The 22,871-nt window shown below is 41.2% G+C and overlaps 1 protein-coding gene across 5 annotated transcripts in view; it reads right to left on the bottom strand.

Moving 5' to 3' along the window:
• DLGAP1 (DLG associated protein 1) overlaps window positions 1-22,871 on the bottom strand; it is an 846,176-nt gene that overhangs the window by 308,237 nt on the left and 515,068 nt on the right. For 4 of the 5 annotated variants that reach the window (XM_068562839.1, XM_068562840.1, XM_068562841.1 and 1 more), the window contains one exon: window positions 10,990-12,018. In XM_068562839.1, the coding sequence (XP_068418940.1) occupies window positions 10,990-11,946 (957 nt within the window). In that variant the 5' untranslated portion in view covers window positions 11,947-12,018. Of the gene's footprint in view, window positions 1-5,755; window positions 5,837-10,989; window positions 12,019-22,871 lie in introns of those variants that run through there. The other variant, XM_068562843.1, reaches the window with a different exon arrangement.

Genomic DNA, 22,871 nt, shown 5'->3' with positions numbered 1-22,871 from the left:
TCCAAGAGGTGGGAGAACAGGAAACAATCTCAAATCAACGAGAAGCCTGGAGGAGTGTGATGGGGGGAAGATTTTACAGGGGAATCATTTTCAGAAAGCTCAGGTTCATTTGCAAACAAATGACAGTTACTTGCACTGACACCCCCTGAGTTACCGAAAAGCCCGCTGAACTTCTACTAGTTAGGAGAGAAGAAGAAGAAGAAGAAGAAAAAAAGATGAATTATCCAAGGATTACAAGTAGTCGGGATCCTTTAAGGGACTTAAAAGGGGCGTCTCTCTGTATGTATTTACTGCTGGGGGCCACCAGTCAGACTGATGCCTGGAGTACAACCTGGGCCAGCAGGTGGCCTGTGATGGAGCTGGCTTCTGAGAATGAACAGGAGTGATAAGGGACTTTAGACACGAGCAAAAAAGAGTGATGGACAAGGACCTATTGTCATCTGCCAGCAACGGTGGAAGAACTCCCACGCACTGAAGCCGCCTTGGTAGAAACACCCAACAGAGACCCAAGAAAGGAGGTGAGTGGATAGAGTCCCCTTGTACACAAGCCCCATAGCTGTTGCTCTTAATTAGACTTGCCCTGTGGACTTACCAAAGCTGCCTGGAATAAGGCAGCAGGTCTTGACAGACTTAGGATCTGAAAACAAAAGCAGGTTTTGTCTAAACACACACGAAAGCTTGAGGAGACCAGAAAAATTGTGTTCCATTAGCAAATATCGAGCCATGGGGGAAACCTGACCCACGCTGAGCTATCAAAAGATTGACCCTTTGTGATCTTTTCATCTGCAGACAAAAGCTTTATGTGTTTAGTTGGCACATGGGGCGAGGAAGCCTTAAATCTACGTTGTGATGAAGACTTGTCATCCGACATCGGGAGACTGCTTTCCTTTCCCAGGATCGGATGTGTTCAGGCTAACCTTGGTGTAACGAAAGTTCGATCAAGCAAAATGTAACAGAAAAAGTGGTATATGAAACACATGAAGAAGCAGTGAAGCATGCTAACATCTGAGGATTTGTAAACTCAAAACATTTCACATTATAGTTTTTACTTCTTTCCCAAATTTGAAATGAAATATTTTTCTAAGACCTTAACAAACACAAGAGTCATATCATTATGCCCATTTTGCAGATATAGAAATGGAAGTACTAAGTAGAGGGAGCCCAAAGTCACGTGGGAGGTCAGTAGTGATAGTAAAGCCAATGTTTTCATCTGTTAGACTCTACTGCCCCCTTCAGTAAATACAATGATGAATCTAGTCTGATAGTTCCCTAGCATCAGGTTCAAGTGTGGCCCTTAGATTGATCTCTGTACTGGGCTCATCCCAGAGCTACAGAATCAGAATCTCTTGGATCGATGCCACAAATCCTCATTTAATAGACACCCTCAAGGTGGTTCTTGCACACACAAAGTTAAGGAAATATTGCCCTAAATATTCAATGACAGAGCAAGTGGCCACACACATATATGACTACACATGCAGACGAATGTGGTATCATTGCGCTCATTTTTACCCACATGGATGCCACTATATAACGTTTCATACAGCATTTTCAACTTTAGAGCTAGATCTTCTGTTTTCTCACTTTTGAATTTCAAAAGCAATGACCAAGAGATCAACCTGTAGCCCTTGATGTCTCCTATGCATTATTTGTTTCACATTTTCTAGACTTACCCTGATTTAATATATTTGCTCCCATTATCCCAATATAGCATGTCCTATGTGTCACATATTACATACACACACACACCCACACACACACATTGCTTTGAAAAATATGGTTACAGCTATGTTAATAATTTTTATCCTAGGAAAGTGAGGTGAGAGATGAGAGGAGCTGGCTGCCAAGATAGTGGAAGATGCCAGAAAGAATCATGTCGTCCTCACAATCCAGTCCCAGGGCTCTGAGTGTAATGCCTAGAGATTACACACCCGAACTTGGAGCCGTTCTGCTCACTTTGTCCTCCGTTGGTACAGGGTTTCCTCATAATAAAACCATTGGGATGCAGGAGGGATCGACAGGGATAACAGGAGAAACATACCCATTTCTTTAATTTAGAAGTTAAAAATCGTACCCTGCCATTTGTAACCACAGAATTACAAACTTCAGGTAATTATTTAGTTAACAACTGTCTTCATCTCTTGTGAACCTTTTAAGCCAAAACCATGCTTCAAATCTCATTTTCAGATCAGTTCTTTGCCTCCCTGTACCTTGACCCCACTGCCTTAAATGGATGGAGTAAGAAAGGATGAGTTAGTCTTTGAAAAGAGCCTTAAAAGTTTTCATAGATGTGAAAGACATAGTGGGAAAAAGAACAGGGCTGTAGCTGGGCAGTTTGTGTGCTAGTCTCAGCCTGCTACTGATGAGATTACTCATCTTTGTCAGTCAAGGTATTTCCTTAGGGTTTATTTTTCCCACTTTTAGAGAGAGTAGGTTGCACTAAATAATCTCAAACAATTGTTCTGTAAGGGGATTATTAGGTGAGAAATAGGTAGGTGGAAAGATGCTACGCCCACCTTCCAGGGAAGAGTTTGTGAATGAGAAGGTATAACGGACGGCCTTGCAATGAGGAGGCTCAAGAACGCTAAAACCCATCATTTTTCTGAAAAACAGAAAATAAAGCCTGCCTGCTTCTTTAATTACACACCTTAAAGTTTTAGAGACTTGGAGAGTAAAACCATCGAGGAGTTTGACAATCCTGCAAGTATATAATTAACAGTGGTTAAAAAAAATGAGAGGAACAGAAGTCATTTCCTTTCATTGTTGTTGGATGTCTCTTTGTATGAAAGGGATTTATCCTTACACTAAGGAAGCAGGACCCCCCTAGCTGGTTTATACTAGTGGTCTGAGATTTAAAATAATCACTTTAAAAGCAAGGCAAGGTGTTTTTTTAGCAGGATCTATGAAAAGTCTGTTTCCCCACTTTATAGTCATTCTTCCTTCGTGGACTTTCTGAAATGGTACGTTTGAAATAGATCTTATGTCATGAATCAGAAATCAAAGAAAGCATAAGTATAAATGCATATTTTAGAAGTATGGGTACAGGAATGCCTATGCAGATGTAATGTGTATATATGGACCTAGACACATGCGTACAACATACAGTAACTCTAGACTCCACATAACTCTGCTTTCTAGACAGTTCTGTGATAGCACAAGCCTGAATTTTGTAGGAAGTTTCCAAATTCTGGGAGAACAAGGAGTAGAAGCTCCAACTGATAGAGAAGAGTGGCAATGTACATGAAAGAAAAGGTATACTTACCTAGAAAGCCCATTTTGTGAGTGTAATTAGAAGTCTATTTTAGAAATGGAAACAAGGCAGGGAATATTGCTAAACTTTAACAGGTGGAAAAAAACAATTTTTTTTTTTTTACAAGATAATCGTTTATATTCTTAAACTTAAAAGATCAGAGAATCAGAAGAGGTCGTTCCTTGGTCATATGAGTGTTCCCCAAGAAATAAAAGTGTTAGACAATAGAAGTAAGAAATTGGTCACGGCAAATGAAGGAATGAGCTGGTGGGCATCTCCTTACACTCTATTCCCTCCTTTACCTTTGCTAATTGTTTAACAGTAATTAGCTCTTATCTTTACCTTTTAGTTACAAACAGGATTGGGCTGAAGGAGAATAAATCATTCACTGAAAAAAAATTAACCCCCCCCCTTACCGTACCGTGGTTTCTGTCCAAGAATTTATTAAAACACTTAAATATGCATTTACAAAAATTGAGTAAAACGATTTTTCCCTGTGTCCTAATGTGTTCCAAATGGCAGTTACTAGGGACACAGCCTGCTGGTGGGGAATGAGGCGAGATGGTTTTGAGAAGCAGATAAGTGAACCGTTCATGTGAAGTCCCAAATGCATGTTATTTTTAGCCAACAGGAAAACTTACGGATTCAAAATTTCAAATGAGTAACATAAATCATAGTAAGGTCTTATAACTCCTTATGGATTTCAGTAATAGTAACCTGATTTGACCTGAAAAGGCCAAGTTTTTTTTTTCTCTACCAAGCTATCCTGGCAAATGACAGAAAAAAAATCTGACTGTTCAGAGGTACTACAGTTTGAACCATATGAAGTTTCTGATTTCAGCTGTTTGGAACAATAAAGATGGAATTTTTCCATGATTCAACTCACCAATGAGCACAGTAATCCACCAAGAGAGGTTGTTGCTTTTGAACCTAAAACTAAAATGGTAAAAAACCTAGTCTAACCCTCGAGTCAAAGCCAGCTGGCCATACTGCATATATATTTTAGTGACCCCTATAAAACCGTAAGCAAAAAACCAATGTGTTCTACCATTCACAAATCACTGTTTGTGTTAGGTCATGTAAAGGCATGATCTCAAATGGACCAGAGATTATCGATGAATGCTTCTTTACTGAATGGTAAATATTTACCCTGGGCTCTTGTATTTAATTTTCAACCAAGCAAACTGTCCTCTAAGGAGAATGGAGAAAGAGGAGATGAAGTCCACCGGCCACTCAGCGATCCAAAGCTGGTTTTTCTTTTTTACTCTGTGCTAAGCAATGCTATACCTTCCATTAGTAGATTGGACTCTGTGGGATCTGAAAGTCTGTGCCATGAAAACTGTGATTGCGGCTAACCAAGCACTTTTGGTATAGCCGAAAATGTCTTTAGCATAATGAAACTGCAGACCAAGAATAATAAAGTTGAACAACTTTCAGGAAGGATTTTTGATCTTTCTTTTACTACCACTGACTCTTTCTGGACCCCTGCTTTCTCAGAATATTTTGCCAATTGTCTCCCCTGCCCAATACTGGGATATGAGTAACAGAGAGAGTTATAGAGAATCAGAGAGAGAATTACCAGAATCACTGATTCTACATTCAAAGTAGGATCAGGCAGAAGTAACCTCATTTTTCTATCAAGAAAGAGGAACATCTCTACTAAGATCAGGGAAAAAATAGGGAGAAGATTGTACAAGCCAAGTAGGGAATATATTCAAGAATCTTGACACTTTTTGCTGGATTATTAAGGCAATTTAAATTGAAAATAAAGAAAATCGTCAATGTGGTTAACTTTTTTTTTTTTTTAAAAGGCAGCAAGGAAACATCACAGTAACCAAAGTCACTAGCAGAACTGCTCGGCCCTGTCACACATTTCACATAGTTTTTTTTAAACTGATTTAACATAATTTAAATTGTCCTAAAATAAGAGGAAGGAAAACCTCAGCTGGAGAAAGAAAACCCCACTGGGCAAAGGCTGACGTAGTCTTGAACAAAATTTTGAAAAATAGTTGTACCTGCATTGAAAAAATAACTCTGGGTTCATGCTTGTTATGAATGATTCTTCAGTGATCTTTTGTGGAGTCTTATTTAACCAACAGGGAAAAAAAGCCACAAGAAAATCCACAAAAACCCCAACCATCCAGAAATGTTACTTTTGCAAAGGAACAGTAAGTATTCAGGATTGTTGTCATGGAAAACAACGGATCACATTTCAACCATTAAGACACACAATGTCCTCTCATGGCATCTAGCACCTTAGATCCTCTGTCAATTAAAGATTTTATGCAGCCTCTTGCAGACACAGATGTGTAGGTATCTGATGTCTCTACCTGTTTTCTTACCATCTGTACACACATCAGATTTTAGCCCTTTCAGTTGTGCTAGCCATTATTTAGAGAAAAAATAAAATAACAAAAACTACCCCCCCCCCAAAAAAAAACCTCCCACCTAAACAAACAACACACTATCACCAAATACAAAGTAATAAAAGAGTTATACTCAAACCTGGTCAGTCCTTCCATTTCTTGAAACTTGCACACAAACTGAAGAAACCCACTCAGCCTTAAAAAGGTCGATCATTTTGCTCTCCTAAAATTTCATCTCTGAGGGTGCTTGCTTTCTTGTCTGTCTTGTACGCGCGCGCTCTCTCTCCCTCTCTCTCCCTCTCTCTCCGTGTCTCTCTCTCTCTACTTTTACCGAAGAGCGCTTTGTTTCCTTTTTCCTGTGTCTGCCGCTGGATGAATGCAAAATACACGGGTTTGAAGGAATTTTTTTTTTTTTTAAGGCTAACGGTTGGAAATCTAAAATCTTGCTCTTCTGAATAGCTTATTATGCCAGTCACTCAACACCCATTTACGTAAAGAGGCATATACAGAACCAAGAATCCTGCTTTCTTAAAGCGAAAACAAATCAACAACCAAAACTCCCTTTACTCCTTTGACCCCCTTCCTATTTTATTTACTTAACGATTAGCACTTACCCTGAGATGTGCCATAAATGCTCTATTCCAAATATACAAAAGCCAACCACATCTCAACTGAGAATTAAACAGTTTTAATGTCTTCAAATCCATGTCTCTGCTACAAATCCTGACACAGACAGTCACTGGCAGCCGTACAGTAGTTCTAAACAGCAGACATCTGATTCTTGACATTTAAAAATAACAATATTGGAAAAAAAAAAAAGGGAGTCTTTTTAAAATTAACTACAAACAGCTTGTGAGGAAGCACATCTCACCAATTGTATTAACTGGAACTTGCAACGATTTCAAGCTACAGTATTTTATTTTTAAATCAATGTCAGACGGAGACCCAATACCTACAGACCTCTCATTTTCTATATAATCGTGGCAGTGCCCTAAGTTAAATGATTTCTAAGTGATAATTCTACAAAGAGCAGATCAGAACTTTTTAGTATTTAGAATTCCATTATTGGTGAATATTAACCTATGCTCAGTCAAATTAAATTAGGGACATTCCAGCCATTCCGTTGCTCATCTGAGATGGGTCACATTTCATGGACATGCATTCTTAACTGTGTGCACCCAGAGGAGGTCAAATGAATGCATACATTTGCTACAGAATAAGACAAATATTAATATGAAAAAAATGCATTTATTTCTATTTCTGAAGCACATTATAGACTCAGACGGATCCACAGTCAAGTTTTAGCTCTCCCAATGACTATCCATGAGTTCTTGGACAAATGATTTCATCTTTTGTGCCTCAGTTTTGTCATCCATAAAATTGGAGTAAATAGTAATACTAATTTTGCAAAGGTGTTTTGGGTCCTAAATGAGCTATTGTATGATTTCTGGAACATAATAGGTATATAGTATATGTCGCTTCCTCCTTCTGTTTTATATTTGGAATGGGTAGGGATCAGGCAAGTAAATGGAGAAATCCAGGCTTTGAAGGCAGACAAATCAGGTTTGATCCTCTGTGTTGCCATGTACTAGCTGTGTATCCTTGGGCAAGTGACTTAATCTAATTTACTAAATCTCAGTTTCTTCAACTATAAAATATCTCGTAGAGTTTCAGAGAGCAAATTAGATAACATTGGAAAAGCATCTACTTTAAGCATGTATTAAATGGTAGCTCCAGGCTTTATAACTCTTGAAAATGGCTCTAATTAGTGCTCTGCATATGTAACTTAGGAGTTTGAAGATGTGGACTGAGATCCCAGGCCTTCTTGACCAAGTGCCCTACTTTATAGTAGAAGAAGGAGACCCGGAGAGCTGAAATGATGGTTCTAAGCCCTATCATTAGTGAGTGATCACCAACTAGTTAGCGGCAAATAGGAACTAAAACATAGACCCTCTTATTTAAAGTTCAAGGCTTTGTCCACTAAACTTTGTGACATTGAAATCAAACACATTTGTACATCCAGTTTCAATATTAGTTGATAATTAAAGCAATACAACTAGAAAAAAAAAAAGAACCTATTTGTTCCCGAATTTGCTTCTAAGAATGAGCTTATAAATGAAATTATTCTATAGGAGCTGACAGGGACTGGCTAAACCTATCTTCCTAAGGGGAGCTTCTGCAGGACATAGATTCTCCCTTCCCTATAAAGCAAGAAGAGAGCTGGAAGGACGTCCAGTTCTTAGGAGTTTCCCATCTCCTCTCTCCCCTTGTGAATGTCCAGCTTCTTCTTCCCTTTCTTTATATGAGCTCTTCATCTCAGCACACTGGTCAGGAAGAACACACTGCTCTACATTTAGTTTATTTATTAAACATACTATGTCCCCACTTTGAAATATAGGATTTTTTTTTCAGTTTGAAAGTCTTGCACAGAATAGGAGCTCAATAAATGTCAATATTTGCTAAAGAAGATATGACTTGGAGTTAGTGCTAAAGAAGATATGACTTGGCGCTCAGTTTATATTTCAAGTGTTGAACTAGCTTGTCTTAGAGTTAATTATTGCTCAATGAAGAACAGAAAATACTACATTTCTTTCAGTCTTTCAGTAACTCCGGAATTAAAGACAAAGGTGCTTCTGGTATCAAGTCACATTAGCTATTACTCTCGGGAGGAAGGGAAGGAAATGGGATTGAGGAGGGTACCTGTGTGATCCATTGTAATTAATGTTTTATTTCTCTAGCTGGGTGATGTATAAATGGGTATTTATTTTTTTCTTGGTATCTTTCTGTAAGCCTCAAATATTTCATTAAAAGAAACTAGCTTAAGTGGGAAGCAGCCTCATAGCACAGGGAGATCAGCTTGGTGCTTTGTGACCACCTAGAGGGGTGGGATAGGGAGGGTGGGAGGGAGACACAAGAGGGAAGGGAGATGGGGATATATGTATACGTATAGCTGATTCACTTTGTTATACAGCAGAAACTAACACAACATTATAAAGCAATTATACTCCAATAAAGATGTTAAAAAAGAAAACTAGCTTAAAAGAAGGCAAGCAATTTGAAAATAGAATTTCCAAATCTTTATGAGATCCAATAATGCTACTATACTAAATCCCATACTTAAATCTTCAAGCTTTCATTCTTATTTTACTGAAGAACTTGAATAATAATATGTTTACTTTAAAGATTTTTCCTCCTCCTTGCTCACCATTTCATGTCCTTGATTCCGGAGTTGTGCTGGGGTGTTTTGGAAAGAGCTATTTTGCATCAGATAGATCTAAGTCTAAATCTCAATTCTACAACTTACTGGCCACACAGCATTACGTCACTTGATAGTTCTAAGCCTCGGTTTCCTCTCTTGCAAAAACTGAGTGTTATTATCTGTAGCTCTCAGGACTATTATGAGGATTAAATGAAATAACAAATGTGAAAATGTTTGCTACAGTATCTGGTACATAGTAGATTTTCAGTTAATATCATTTTCCTTCTTCCTTTCCTTATCCTTCCACTTTTCACCACTACTTGAGCTTTTAACTTCAAAAAGGTTATAAAAAGGAAAAGAAAATGAACTTAAGGTAGGAAGCAGGCAATTATGCTAGTATCATGAAAGCATTTTGTTACTAACAAAGGCTGGTCCTAGATCCATGTACAGTATCCTTTTAAATTAGATATTTCTTATCTAATCGCATCACTACTTATTAAAGTTCAAGTTTTTTTAAAAAATTGAATTTGTTTTGTTTTTGCCGCTAGTCACAAAACCTTCAGAGACAAAAATGTATCCTAGGTTTTCTATCTCATTACACATCCTTTCTTCAAGACAGATATCTTATCAAAATACTTTATCCTCAATAGTGGATGAGATTTATGTGCTTAAAGAATTGCTAAAGCTTTCAGTTGTAACCCTTGTAATGGTCTTTTCTATAAGTTAAGAGACTTGGGTTCTGGTCCTACCTCTGCCACATACTAACAGTATGACCCACTAGGCCTTTACCTTTCTTTGAGTCTAGTTTTTTATATGCTAAATGAATGAAGAGGTTGGATTAGATGATCCCTTTAGCTCTAAAGTTCTGTTAGTGGTTCTTGATGACTTAATTAACACATGTAACAACCTTATAGTAAATTAAACGATGCCACCTTCAGTAGGAAATACTGTGTTGTTTGTGAAAACTATCCACATAATAGTGGCCTCTTCTGAACTCTGGGAATGGGCTCTGGCACTGTCCTTGTCCAGTGACTGCCATTGACTGTCCAGTGACTGGAATATTTTCAGGGCTTGGTGAAGGCATTCCCAAGGGAGTCAGCTTTGTCAGAAGAAATCCAAAGAGAGCAAAAAGATGAATGTCTTGCTGGAAGACTTTTTCCCTTGCATTTATTCTTAAGAGTGGGAAATGATTATGTCATGATTTTATAGTTCAGTAAAACCTTTTTTAAAAAGATGAGGATAGCAAGGGAGGGCGGAGAAAGACACTTTGAAAAGGAAAAATATGAGGATCCCTCTTATGGAAGGTTGTGTCTTGGGAAAAATGACAATACTAGAAGGAGGAGGTAGGGAAGAAAAAGACTCTTCCCCTGATATTATTATCCAGGTGAAATCTGTTTTAAGTGGATTGGAGGGCAGTAGGAAAAATAGGAGACCGTGGAAGGGGAGGAGTGGTCTTGGGTCTGTACGTGTGTGGGATTTACATTCTGACACTAATTGTATTTTATCGTGCAGATGCTTCCCCTTCTTTTCCTCCTCTTCTCTGTTGTCCTGAGTCTCTGGAGCTGTGCCTGTCAGGTCCCCAAACTGGCTCCATCTCCACCTCCTCAGGGCGCAGGGCATCACCCCGACTCCCTGTGCTCTGGGGGTTGGGGACTTGGGTGGGAGTGTGATTAGTGTTGGTGGTGGTACGAAAATTGCAATGGTGAAGATGTAGATTAATTTTTCCAAACTAATAGCTTCAGGCAGAATTTAAAATAATAATAATAATAATAAAACTGAATAGATCTAATTAAACTCTTTCCAGAATTCCAAAGATCATTGTTGACTTTTGTAAAAAGGTGGATTTATTTTAAAATTCTGTGTAAACTCCCCTTTTCTCTCCTCCCTATCCCACGATCCTTCAGACAAAAGAGGAACACAAAACATTAATAACTCCTTGCCTTTAGGTAGGCATGCTTTTCAAAGCACGTTTATATATAGTATCTCAAGATAACTGGATGTGGTTGCTAGCAGGCTTGTTTCCTGATAGGAGCCCTCAGCCCCAGAAATGCTAAGTAATTCGCTCAGGTTCATATAGGCAATTCATAGTAGAGCCAAGACTAGGACCCAGGAGAAAATACCACACAATCAGCAGGTACAACATCTAAGCATCCATCCCTCCACATAAATGGTACCTGAAGGTACTGGCAGGAACGTTCTTGTTGACACGACTCTGACTTCACCATGGCCTGGTCCATGTTAACTGAGGCTTTCTGGTAAACCTCTCGGGCTCGACTCACGGTCAGCGTGGAGGACCAGGCACTCTTCTTCAGCAGTGGCGCGTCTAGGGTGACGGGCAGATTGGCACAGGTGGAGCACTTGACATCGTTGTTACTCCGGGAGGCCTTCACAGCCTGCTCGCTGATGGTGTTGTAGGCCTCCATGAAGTACTGTGAGGCCGAGCGGTCCGGGCACCTGCCCATGGTCATCACGCCCGAGGGGGCGTGGTAGATGCACATGTCGCCGTCGAGGTTGTCTTCGGAGCTCCACCAGCCCGGGGAAGTGTTGGTGCGGGGCTTGGCCTCGGGGCGGCGCTCCTTACTCTTGCTTCGCTTGCCGTACCTCACGGTCTGCGTCTCGTCGGGGCTGGCCTTGCCCCCGTTGACGCTGCCCTTGGACGGCCCCTCCAGGGAGTGCGATTTGGTGAAGAGTTTCTGGACCGAGTGGACCAGGTGGCGGATGCGGCCGGGGCTGTCGCTGCGGTGCTCCACGGCCGTGCGCTTGTACTGCAATGTGTGGTAGCCATCCCTGTTGAGAGGCAGCTGCCTCTCAAACTGGTCCAGGAGGTTGGCGGGGATGCGGTTGGCCTTGGTGGCCAGGGTGCGAGGCACCAGGGCACACTCGTCCTTCAGCTCCTGCTGTGAGGTGTAGTGTCGGCGTGGGAAGGTGCTGCTGGCCAGCGGGTCGCTGAAGGGGCCCACGCACTCCGCCTGGAAGGAGGTACGCTGAGTGTAGTAGGGGTGGTCGGCCGGGTGGTGCTCCACCGGGCTCAGCAGGTATGGCTTGCGGTCTGCGTGGTGCGACAGCGAGTCACAGGCCGAATCGCAGGTGACTCCGTGGTGATGGCTGCGGCTGCCTGATAATCCTTTCATCGCTGATGGGGTGCAACCACGGGGGTCATGGACACCCGGTGGTTAGGTTCCAGACCCGTCTCCCGCAAGGACCTGGGGGAATGAAGGAGAGGGGGACAATGGTTAACGCTTCGCTTGGTCAATAGATATTGCTCTCTTTCCACGTGTGTCTGCTACTGAGTTGGTTTTCTGGCAGAACTCATGACTCTCCCTAAAAGCAGCTTTAATGCATTGTTGGAAAAGCCCTGTTACCTCTGTAGGCCAGGAAAGCCCATGCCAGTCCTATAGGAGAGACAGTAGGGGTGAAAGCTAGTAAACCCGGAAAAGAACGTATAAAAATGCTAAACTATTTTTAAATGACTTGGGAGAAAAACTGCCCCTCCCTCCAGGATTCCAATAACTGTATCTTTCCCCTGCTGCTCTCCTTTTAATCTTAACTGTATGTTAATCGTCAAGCTAGCAGACCGGAAGGGCTCACTTAATCTGGGAAGCTTTTGCTGATCCGCCCCCTGCAGAGAGAATTAGTTCCCCTCTGTGCTCGCAGGGCATCTACTGCACACTCTCCAGCTCCTCTGGAATGCTTTGTCTCATGCTTTCCCTGCTAGCTCAAGCTCCTTGAGGCTAGCTTACCTCTTAGCCACCTTTACATCCTTTACATCTCCCTACCTTGTACCAGGTGGGCCACACAGACACACAGTAAACACCCCATAAATGTGAGTGAAAAACATAAATAAAAGAGGCTACCGGCACCTTATAACTTTAGGATATATCTCTGTATCTTCTTTCACATACTTTCCCGTTAGAATTCCGTGGTAACAATTACAGCAAACAATCTCCCCATGGTAATTAGAGTTGGAAAAACTAATGGTGTGGCAAATAAATCAGAGCTGTAGAGAAAATCTGCCCGTGTATTTCTGTCATCAGAGAATTAAGAGCTTCCTGTCAACAAACTGAGAGCCGATGAAGAACAAATAAGCTTGAATTGGCTAATTTGAATATCAGGGCATCTCCTTTTGCTGGTTTAAAAGTTTCTGGTAAATATTTACAAGTGATGGCAAGATGGCCAAAGGAAAGGCTCTTGAAATGTTCCTGAGGACATGAAGGGCCTGAACCTAAGGGTCATGTCTGCCTGGGAGAGAAGGGCATTCTACAGATCCACCTGTGGGAAATCAGGTCATTCCAAGCCTTCCCCGCGCTTTAGTACTGGAGGCTGCTGTTCTCCTGGGTATAGTACCTTCTTTGGACTCTAACAGAGAGAGTTCTTCAGTAGCTGAATGCAATTCTCCTGACAGCCAGATTTTTTTTTTTTTTAAAGCTTCCTACAATACAAAAATTGTCATATAGAGATTTGTCCGGAAAAGCCAATGTGACTTTCCAAAAATATCACAAACGTCATTTCAGATATTCAGACGGGGAGAGAAATTGGTTTAATTAAAAAAACAGAATGAAACACCCACATATGGCCTAATGAAGAAAAACACAGAGTTTTGTGGGGTCAGGACTTGTCTGTTCCATGGGACATACTGTGTGTGGGAGCTCCTGACGAAAATCTCTAACCATGTTTTATGAAGCTCCTTTTCTCCTCCTAGGCTCTCAGTTTCTGGATTCATTGCTCGGGAAAACTGATGGGAGGTTTTAATCACTGGAAACTTTTGAACTTGGTTAGTCTACTAAATTAGGAGCTTCTTGACGGTAGAGGCTATGTTTTATGCATCCAGTGGCCAGCAAAGTGCTTGGCTGATGGTGGGAACTCAGTAAAGCATTTAGTCAGTGAATTAATGCATCAGTGCAAAATTTCCCAGGGTGGTCCATCCTGTGGTTCAAGTCACATCTACTGAGTGAGAACAGGACTGTGTGACAAGGGAAGGGCCAAGGAAGGAAGGAAGGGACCATCTCTCAGGCATTTTAGGGACCAGTGGTTTTCAAGGTGAGGCAGGAGGCATACAGGTGAATGTGCCTTTTGCTACCCGTTAGCCTTCCCTTCTGCCTCTCCACGACCCACCAATGAATATCTCACCTCTCAAAGTTCTCCCTGCCTTGGAGTTAAAATCTGGGAGTTTGCCTGGCCTGCTGACTACAGGATGTCTAGACTGAGGACAAACTGTTGGAAGGAGAGAAGGAAAATGACACCTGAAGAGACAAAAAGGAAAAGCAGGACTCATGACACCTGTGGTTCAGGAAGAACCTGTAAATCAAAACTTGCCCACTGAGGACACTAATATAAAGGAAATTTTAGCATAAAATACCTTGGGACCACTTTGTATGAAGTTACAATACCAAGAGTAGGCTGTGGCAAAGAGGGATCCAGAAAGATGAAATACATGTTTTCAGCAAAACTGTGGCACAAACTAATTAAGGTGGAAACATTCATTGCATGAGAAAGTTTCTCTGGATAAAACAGGTCCCACTGAAGACATTTTTGCCTTTTAAATATAGACTTAAAAATAAAAGACAAAAATAGCAAACCAGTTGGATTATGGTCACATACTAAGTTTTATGATTACATATATCTCAATATATAAAATAATATGAAATAATGCTTCAACCTTTCCTTCTGAAGCATCTAGGTCTTGGGTGGATATTTTTTGCTAAATAAAATGTGGAGCTGGCAAGAGCTGAAAACATGAATTACACATATTTACTCCAAAACGTAGAAGATTATTTGAAATCATGTATTCAATATTTATGTAATTATCTTTAATCTGTGAATGGCATTTCATGTAAGATGATGTTGCCTGAGGACACACAAACGAAGAGGGTTTTTAAGGCCATTAATGATAAATTTGTTAAATGATGTAACTGATGATCATTTTTGTAAGTTAAACAGGCACAGTGTGATTTCTACTACAACTTAAGTGGGCTATTTTCAGCCTAGTGGCAAGCACTTACATTTTCATAGAGAGTAATAAATTGCATCAAGAATAAGTAAGTTAACTTTGGTCCTTCTTTACTCAATATTTGTAAAAGGATATTGAAATCTTGATCTTTTTCCTCTGTGATGCAGGCAAATAAGGTCATGAAAAAAATGGCAATAAATAATCGTAAACATTTCTAGATGCTCCATCTAACTTTCTGGCTCTTTCTAGGGAAAATCTTACAGTCTCTTCTACTCTCTTGTCTTTTAAAAAGGAAAATTGATTAATTTGTGATTATAAATTAAAGCAACGCATTCAGTGACTTCCTGGTGAGCGAGGGCAGATGATCTAAAACCCTCAATGGCTAAATAATAGCTGTGGCACCTACCATGGAAGTCCTGCTCTTCCTCCCTTCGTTGTTTTTTTTTTTTTTTTCCCTTAAATTGGGGTATGGTTGCTTTACAGTGTTGTGTTAGTTTCTGCCACACAGCGAAGTGAATCAGCTATACATATACATAGATCCCCTCTTTTTTGGATTTCCTTCCTGTTTAGGTCACCACAGAGCATTAAGTAGAGTTCCCTGTGCTATAACAGCAGGTTCTCATTAGTTATCTATTTTATACATATTAGTGTATATATGTCAATCCCAATCTCCCAATTCATCCCACCCCCCCCCTTCCCCCCCTTGGTGTCCATATGTGTATTCCCCTCATTCTTTATTTTCTTCTTTTGTTACTCATGAACTCCCTTCCCAGCCTACTTCTTTCTGTCACTTCTTTTTTTCCCTCTCCTAATTCATGTTCATAAGTGGCAACCATGGACATCACTTGCTGCAGCCCACGGTGTGACTAACACCATCCCGGGAAGAATTAACTGAGCATCCCCCCCTTGCAGGGCTCAGCGTTTGCTGCTGCAGACAACCAAATGCAACCAGCAAATCCCTAATGGCCAAAGGGCTTGTGATGTGCTCAGAGAGATGTGACCTAGTCATGAGAAAAGATAAAGAACAATTCTTGTTACCTTCCACATTCTTGGAAAAGGAAGCTGCTAGCCCCGGAATAAGGTTTTAAGCGGCCGTAAAAGATTTCTGAAAATAGAAAGGGAAATTGTCTTTTGTGCCTTCCTCTCTGAGCCAGGGTGGGGAGTGTGAGTCAACATGCCTTCGTAAGGGTTTCTATGACGACGGTGATCATCTCTCATTTTTTCTTGTTCACTATGACTTCAAAATTATGTTTTGTTATCCTCCTAAGTTCGATTTTACCATCAGATGACATGTCCCGATTGTTGGCTTGGAAAATATGTTGCCTATATTGGCTACTGTGAGATGAGCTCTGAGTGTGAGATGTACCGCTTTTTACAGAGTTCTCACACCTGGAGCAGACGCATTGCTGTCCAGATGATGACTAAAGCGAGAACAATCCAGCACTGTAAAGGCAATTCTCAAGGCAGGTCATTCATTAGCACCAAGGGAAAAACAAACAAACCACATGTTAGAAGATGCTGACAAGATGGAAAACAGTCTTGCAAAGCTGGCAAGTTCTTATTTTGACTTCTGTGCATGTCTTTGTTTAGAGCTGCTGTGCTTCATTTCTCTTTACATGCAGAGAGAGGAGACCCACCCGAAGGGTGTCCACTCTCTCCCTCGATCGGGAAGGACAGCTGGACAATCACAACTTGCTTTAGAAAGGACAACGTGGGGGACCCTGCCCAGGAGAACAGGGAGCACTGTATCTGGTTTAAGGAGATGCCAGGAAGAAGAAATCTCCATGAATGTTTTCAGGGTCAAGTCACTTTTTTGCCTCCCCCCATTTACCTGTGACCTGCCCGTGCCAGGTTACAACATTCAACTGCAGAGAAAGAAAGGATTCTCTTACTGAAGAGTATAAAGCAGTCCCAGACTAATGACTCGTTTCCTAGTCTCCCTAGATGTGCACAGGTGACTAATTCTGGCTAATGGAGTATAATTGAAAATGGCAGATGCAATTTCTGGAAAATGACTCTAAAGGGAAGGGCATACCTTCTTTACCCCTTCCCTGGCTGGGGTTCAGACTTGAGAGCTTGGGGAGCAGTGATCTTGGACCATGAGGTGGAAGTTACAGTCTGAGGATGGTAGAAGCACAAGATAAAGGACCCGGCATCTTGTTTATGGGGGAGGGAATGGACCTTTATCTTTGTCTACACCACTGTGATTTGTTTTCTGACCCTTGCATTTGAACCAAGTCCTAAGTGAGACGCGTAGTCAGGGCTGAATCCTGGAGAGATTTGTCAGCTATGCTGTAATACACAGGACTTGACTTTGCTGGTGGTGGTCATCCGTGAGAGCCATTCAAACCAGGCAACGACACAGCCATGCTTATACTAGGGATTTCCCTGGCTGTAGTTAGAGGATAGGTTTAGGGGTGGGGAGGAGCAAGAAGATCTAAAAGAAGCAATTATTTCTTGCTTGGGCAGTTCATGAGAGAAGACTAAAAGGGAGTTAACAGTAACCCCCAAAAGGGTGAGAATGTCCTGGCCGATGGGGGCAGTGTCTCCCACTTCAGACCTTCCGCCCACATGTGTTTCCACTACAGACTAAACACACAGGGCGCTTTTTCCAGGCAGAACAAAATTCTATGCAACATGGATGCAGATTTTTTATTAGTAATGTTTTCCTCTACTACTAATAAACCCCCATTCTATGGAGATTGAGAATAAAGACTGATATGAATGTTTAACAGGTGCATGATTTTAAATAATTTTTTTTTTTTTAAATAGGGAATGGTTCTCATTAACATACTACTAACAAATGAAGTCATGCCATTTTAGGGTAAAATAAACAGAAAACGTATGTGAGTTAACTTTGCCCAAAGGCCCACTTTGGGGATATTTTCTCACTTTCTGAATTTGTAGCTGCAGAAGATAACTGAATGCCATTTTCTTTCACTTTTTCAGGCTTCCCCACTCAATGATTTTCATGTACTATGTATCAGTACTTAAAACTGTACAAATACCATTAGAGCACCTTTGTATAAGCACAGGCTGAAATACACCAGTTCTATTACTCAAAGCATAAGGCTAAGCCGTTTTATATATGCAGAATGTATTTTGGCTTTTCATGAACATTAATTGCTATCCTAATCATCTGTAGTTTGATTTTGTTTGTGAATACCTCCTTCAATCAGGCTGCTGCTACAAATAAATGCCGTTGGAACAGTTCCCTTTCAAAAGATATGGTGTTATACAAAAAACAAAACAAATGAAACAAGAACTCAGACCTCTTCCAATTTGGTCACATTGGTAGCACAATTGCCATTGCCTTTGTCTTCATACAAAGCTTTCAAAAGTGGTTTCATTATGGTTTTTGAGAATAAAAAGGTGAAGAGTAGTGTTCCTTGAGAAATGGTTAGTAAGTCGTCATTATTATTGGTCTATACTTACTGCTGGTTGGGTAAAAGAACACAGGGCTTAGGAGAGGATTTTTATGTGGAGGTAACTGAAGCAGTACATTATAAAACTTCCTAACATTATTTTGCATTGACACAGGTGGGACGGTAGCTGTCCTGACTCTATGTGACTTTGGAGATGTGCTCCCCATGGGATTACCCTCATTTGGATCATTCTAGAAGAGGGTGTGATTATCTCAGCTAAGCCTGCAGATGGATTCCCCTGGGAGTCGCTAAGAGAATGTGGTCACCTTGACCAGCCATGGCCATCAGCTCTTTAGGAGGCACTGTGGGCAGGGGGACGCCCTACCCTTATGGGGATAAAACAGATAATCTGCAGAATTTTCACAGAAAAGAGCACAAACCATGAGTGTCTACTCCAAAAAAAAAAAAGGCTGAGAAAAACATGCAAGCCATTGACTAATCTAGGAGAAACAGGAATGATGATAGAATTAAACTGTTTAATGGGATATAAAGACAACCATGATGGAAAACATAACGACTGATACAACACAAGACAACTTGAAAAGAAGCAGTGGAAATAGCCTCTGATGAAAACGGAGTTATTTTTGTCTACATCTCTTGTCACTAGCTGAATAGTCCCGTGAACATGTTCTGGCACATTCTAGACAACTTGCTTCACAGCCCGACTCCCTATCTATCACCTATCTATCTATCTATCTATCTATCTATCTATCTATCTATCTATCTATCTATCTATGTATTTTTTACCTGAATCAAAAGTTTCCTTTCATAAATTCCTTTCTTTTAAATGCTGTTGCTTTTCTTACCAAGTTTGCTGTACAAATCTACTTTACCAAGTGCTAAGGCCCAGAAAGTACCTAGAGTGGCCCCCTTTTGTGGTAGCTGTTCAGCTGACACCTGCTCTGGGGAATTTCTCCCCCTGAGCTCAGCATCTTCTGACGCTGTCCTGGCCAGGAATGTTGAGGCGATCACCACATCCTCTGAGCTGATTGAGCTGGGTTTGCAGACCCCAGCTCAGGGGCATCCATGTGGAGGCTTGGCTGAATCAATCAGATGCTGGCTCCTGGAAATTTAAATGAGGATGTTCCTAGAGTCACTGAACCCTGGTGAGCTAATCCGCAAGGTCAAGTACAGGAAGGGTCAATGTTGGCACCACCGGAAGCCAGAGTCATGTGCTCTTTCAGACTGTGGGGCAGCAGAAACAAGGGTCCTACAGAGGGAGCATGTGAGAAGAGAGAGGAGCAAACATACAGGGAGAAACAGATCCAGACTCCACGTAGCCCCGGGAAAGAAACACAGAGGCTGCCTATCAACTTCCTAGGCCTGGCCAGGCCCAGCTCCCTGGCCTCAGTGGCTTGAGACCCTGTACTGTCTGTGGCGGAACCATGGGAGGCCCACTAAAGCTTACTCATCCGAGTAAAGTTTACCCTTCTGCCCAGCTGGGCAGCTGCAAGCGTATTAGAACCACCACCTAGGAGAAAAGGGAACCCTCCTACACTGTTGGTGGGAATGTAAACTGCTACAGTCACTATGGAGAACACTATGGAGGTTCCTCAAGAAACTAAAAATAGAACTACCATAGGATCCAGCAATCCCACTCCTGGGCATATAACCAGACAAAACTATAATTCAGAAAGATACATGCACCCCTATGTTCACAGCAGCACTATTCACAATAGTAAGACATGGAAACAACCTAGATGTCCATCGACAGAGGCATGGATAAAGAAGATGTGGCACATATATACAGTGGGATACTACTCAGCCATAAAAAGGAATGAAATAATGCCATTTGTAGCAACAGGGACGAACCTAGAGATTATCATACTAAGTGAAGTAAGTCAGAAAGAGAAAGACAAATACCATATGATATCATTTATATGTGGAATCTAAAATATGACACAAATGAACCTATCTATGAAACAGAAACGGAATCATGGACATAGAGAACAGACTGGTGGTTGCCAAGGGGGAGGGGGTTGGGGGAGGGATGGAGTGGGAGGTTGGGGTTAGCAGATGTAAGCTTTTATATATAGGATGGATAAACAACAAGGTCCTACTATAGAGCACAGAGAACTATATTCAATATCCTGTGACAAACCATAATGGAAAAGCATATGAAAAAGAGTGTATATATACGTATAATTGAATCCCTTTGAGGTACAGCAGAAACTAACACAACATGGTAAATCAACTATACTTCCATAAAAAAATAAACCAATAAAGCCTCCTCTTAAATGTTCCCTGCGCCAAAGGACACGTGGAAATGAGCGGCCTTATCTAATTTATGGTCTAGTTGAGAAAATAAACCACATAAATATAAAATAATCAAGAATAGTACAAATTGGAATCTAATCAGGCCCTAGATTGTGTGGTCTGTGTTCCATATGTAATGCATCAGGTAAAAAGCTTTTGGAAAAAAAACAAGTCTAGAAGGTGCAAAAGTTAAGGGACGCAAAGACGTCTCAATTTGGGAGGTTTGGAGAGTCCAGAGCAGCACAGTCTTCAAAGCTGAGGCTCTTAGGATGATGTGTAAAGCCTGCCCTGTGTTTCGTTGAGGTCTAACCATTCCATTTCTCCTTTGGCTTTTTAATGCTTCCTTGTCGTTCGTCTCTGAGGATACGATCCAGATGTGAGTCAGATCGTCTGAGAGCTACAAACTTGACCTCATTGTTAAGGCCTCCCACTGGACTCCTTTCACTGAACTCTCTTTGATATTCAGCCTGTGTAAGGAAGTTATAAGAAGCTGATATGTGTACGTGTGTGGTTTTTACTGTTGGGATGTCATCCACCTCTGCAAAACTTGTCTTCTGAGTGCGGTGTGATGAGGAAATCCCTCTCAGGTCTTAGTATTAGCAAAACTGTGTGTTTAACAACTGCCAGGTACTGTTAACATCTTGCAGGTACTGCTATTCTTGTCAGATAAATGCCTTTCCATCTATATTTGAATCCCGGGAAGTTTATTGGGAAATTTGCAATAAAATAGTAATGGTTATTGCTTTTCTACTTTTTTTCTACTTTCATTGTTTTCTCTGGCTGTGTACCTTATCCCTTTTAATGATGATGTATGTAATCATGTAGCCTGCTTCAATCTTTTGGGGGGATGGAAAATCTATAGCTAGGTATCTCTGTATTATGTAAAATACAAATACTTGGCTAATATATTTTTTTCTTTCCCTTGATACCATCAACTGACTGTACCAATGCTTCTCAAAGTTGGGTGTGCAGGGAATCAGCCGGAGGGCTTGTTAAGACAGATTGCTGGACGCAATCCTGAGTTTCAGGGGTGGTTCCCAAGAATTTGCATTTCTAACAAATTCCCTGATGATGTTGATGCTGGTTGAGGAATCACAGTGAGAACCACTCAACTAGACGCTCTGTTTCTTACATCTGTGATTCTTCCTGGGATGCACATGGTCCTTCCCTCCATTAGACTAAACTCAAACTTTTTCTTCAAGCCCCAGCCCTGTTGTCACTTCTTTGGTGACGCCTTTGCTGAACCCAGGGGGGCAGAATTGACAGCTGCCTCATGTGTTTTCTCACGCACATCATCCAAACTGCCACCAGGCACTGGAAATGTCTGTGGTCATTTATTGCCTTTTATGCGGATCTCTCCCAGGAGACCACGGGATTCTAGTGGGCATAAGGGGTCTCGCTCATTTTCGTATAACCATTTCCTGGAAAGTCCCCGTTCCATAGGACGTACTCAGTAAATGTTAGCTGAATAAATACATGAATGGCAGGTCTCCTGCTTCGGAAACACAATATATTTTTTCTCAATTTTGAGAAACACAATATATTTTTTAAAATTTTTTAATTGAAGTATAGTTGATTTACAGTGTTGTGTAAGCTTCAGGTGTACAGCACAGCGATTCAGTTATAAACACACACACACACACACACACACACACACATATATTTTCTTTTCAGATTCTTTTCCCTTATAGATTATTACAAGATATTGAATACAGTTTCCTGTGCTATACAGTTGGTCCTTGTTGGTTATCTATTTTATACATAGTAGTGTGTATATGTTAATCCCAGCCTCCTAATTTAGAAACACAATATTTTTTTTTTCCAGTCCAGGGTACCACATTGCATTTGGCAATCTGTATTTTTTTTTATTTATTTGTTTTTGGCTGCGTTGGGTCTTCGTTGCTGTGTGTGGGCTTTCTCTAGTTGCTACAAGCGGGGGCTGCTCTTTGTTATGGTGCTCGGGCTTCACTGAGGTGGTTTCTGTTGTTGCAGAGCACAGGCTCTAGGCACGCAGGCTTCAGTAGTTGCAGCACGTGGGCTCAGTAGTTGTGGCGCACAGGCTCAGTAGTTGTGGTGCACAGGCTCAGTAGTTGTGGCTCATGGGTTTAGTTGCTTCATGGCATGTGGGATCTTCCCAGACCAGGGATCAAACCCATGTCCCCTGCATTGGCAGGCAGATACTTAACCACTGTGCCACCAGGGAAATTCAGAAACACAATATTTTTATGTAAAAAAGGTGGTAATTTATAAATAAAATGACTCTCTTTGTCCTGGGAATAACGTGTCTGTGTGTGGGCACTGTGCTAATCGTTCTGTGAGTGGAGTCTCATGAAGATTGCGGATGGATGCCTACTTTGCTGTCCCATCCACGGCACAGGGGCTGCATCCATCCTGCGGCTCAGGCATCCTCCTTGACCTTCTCAGCAAT

Source organism: Eschrichtius robustus, chromosome 14 (assembly GCF_028021215.1).
Source record: "Eschrichtius robustus isolate mEscRob2 chromosome 14, mEscRob2.pri, whole genome shotgun sequence".
In the NCBI taxonomy this organism is placed as follows: domain Eukaryota; kingdom Metazoa; phylum Chordata; class Mammalia; order Artiodactyla; family Eschrichtiidae; genus Eschrichtius; species Eschrichtius robustus.
This window is presented reverse-complemented; position numbering and strand designations above follow the sequence as displayed.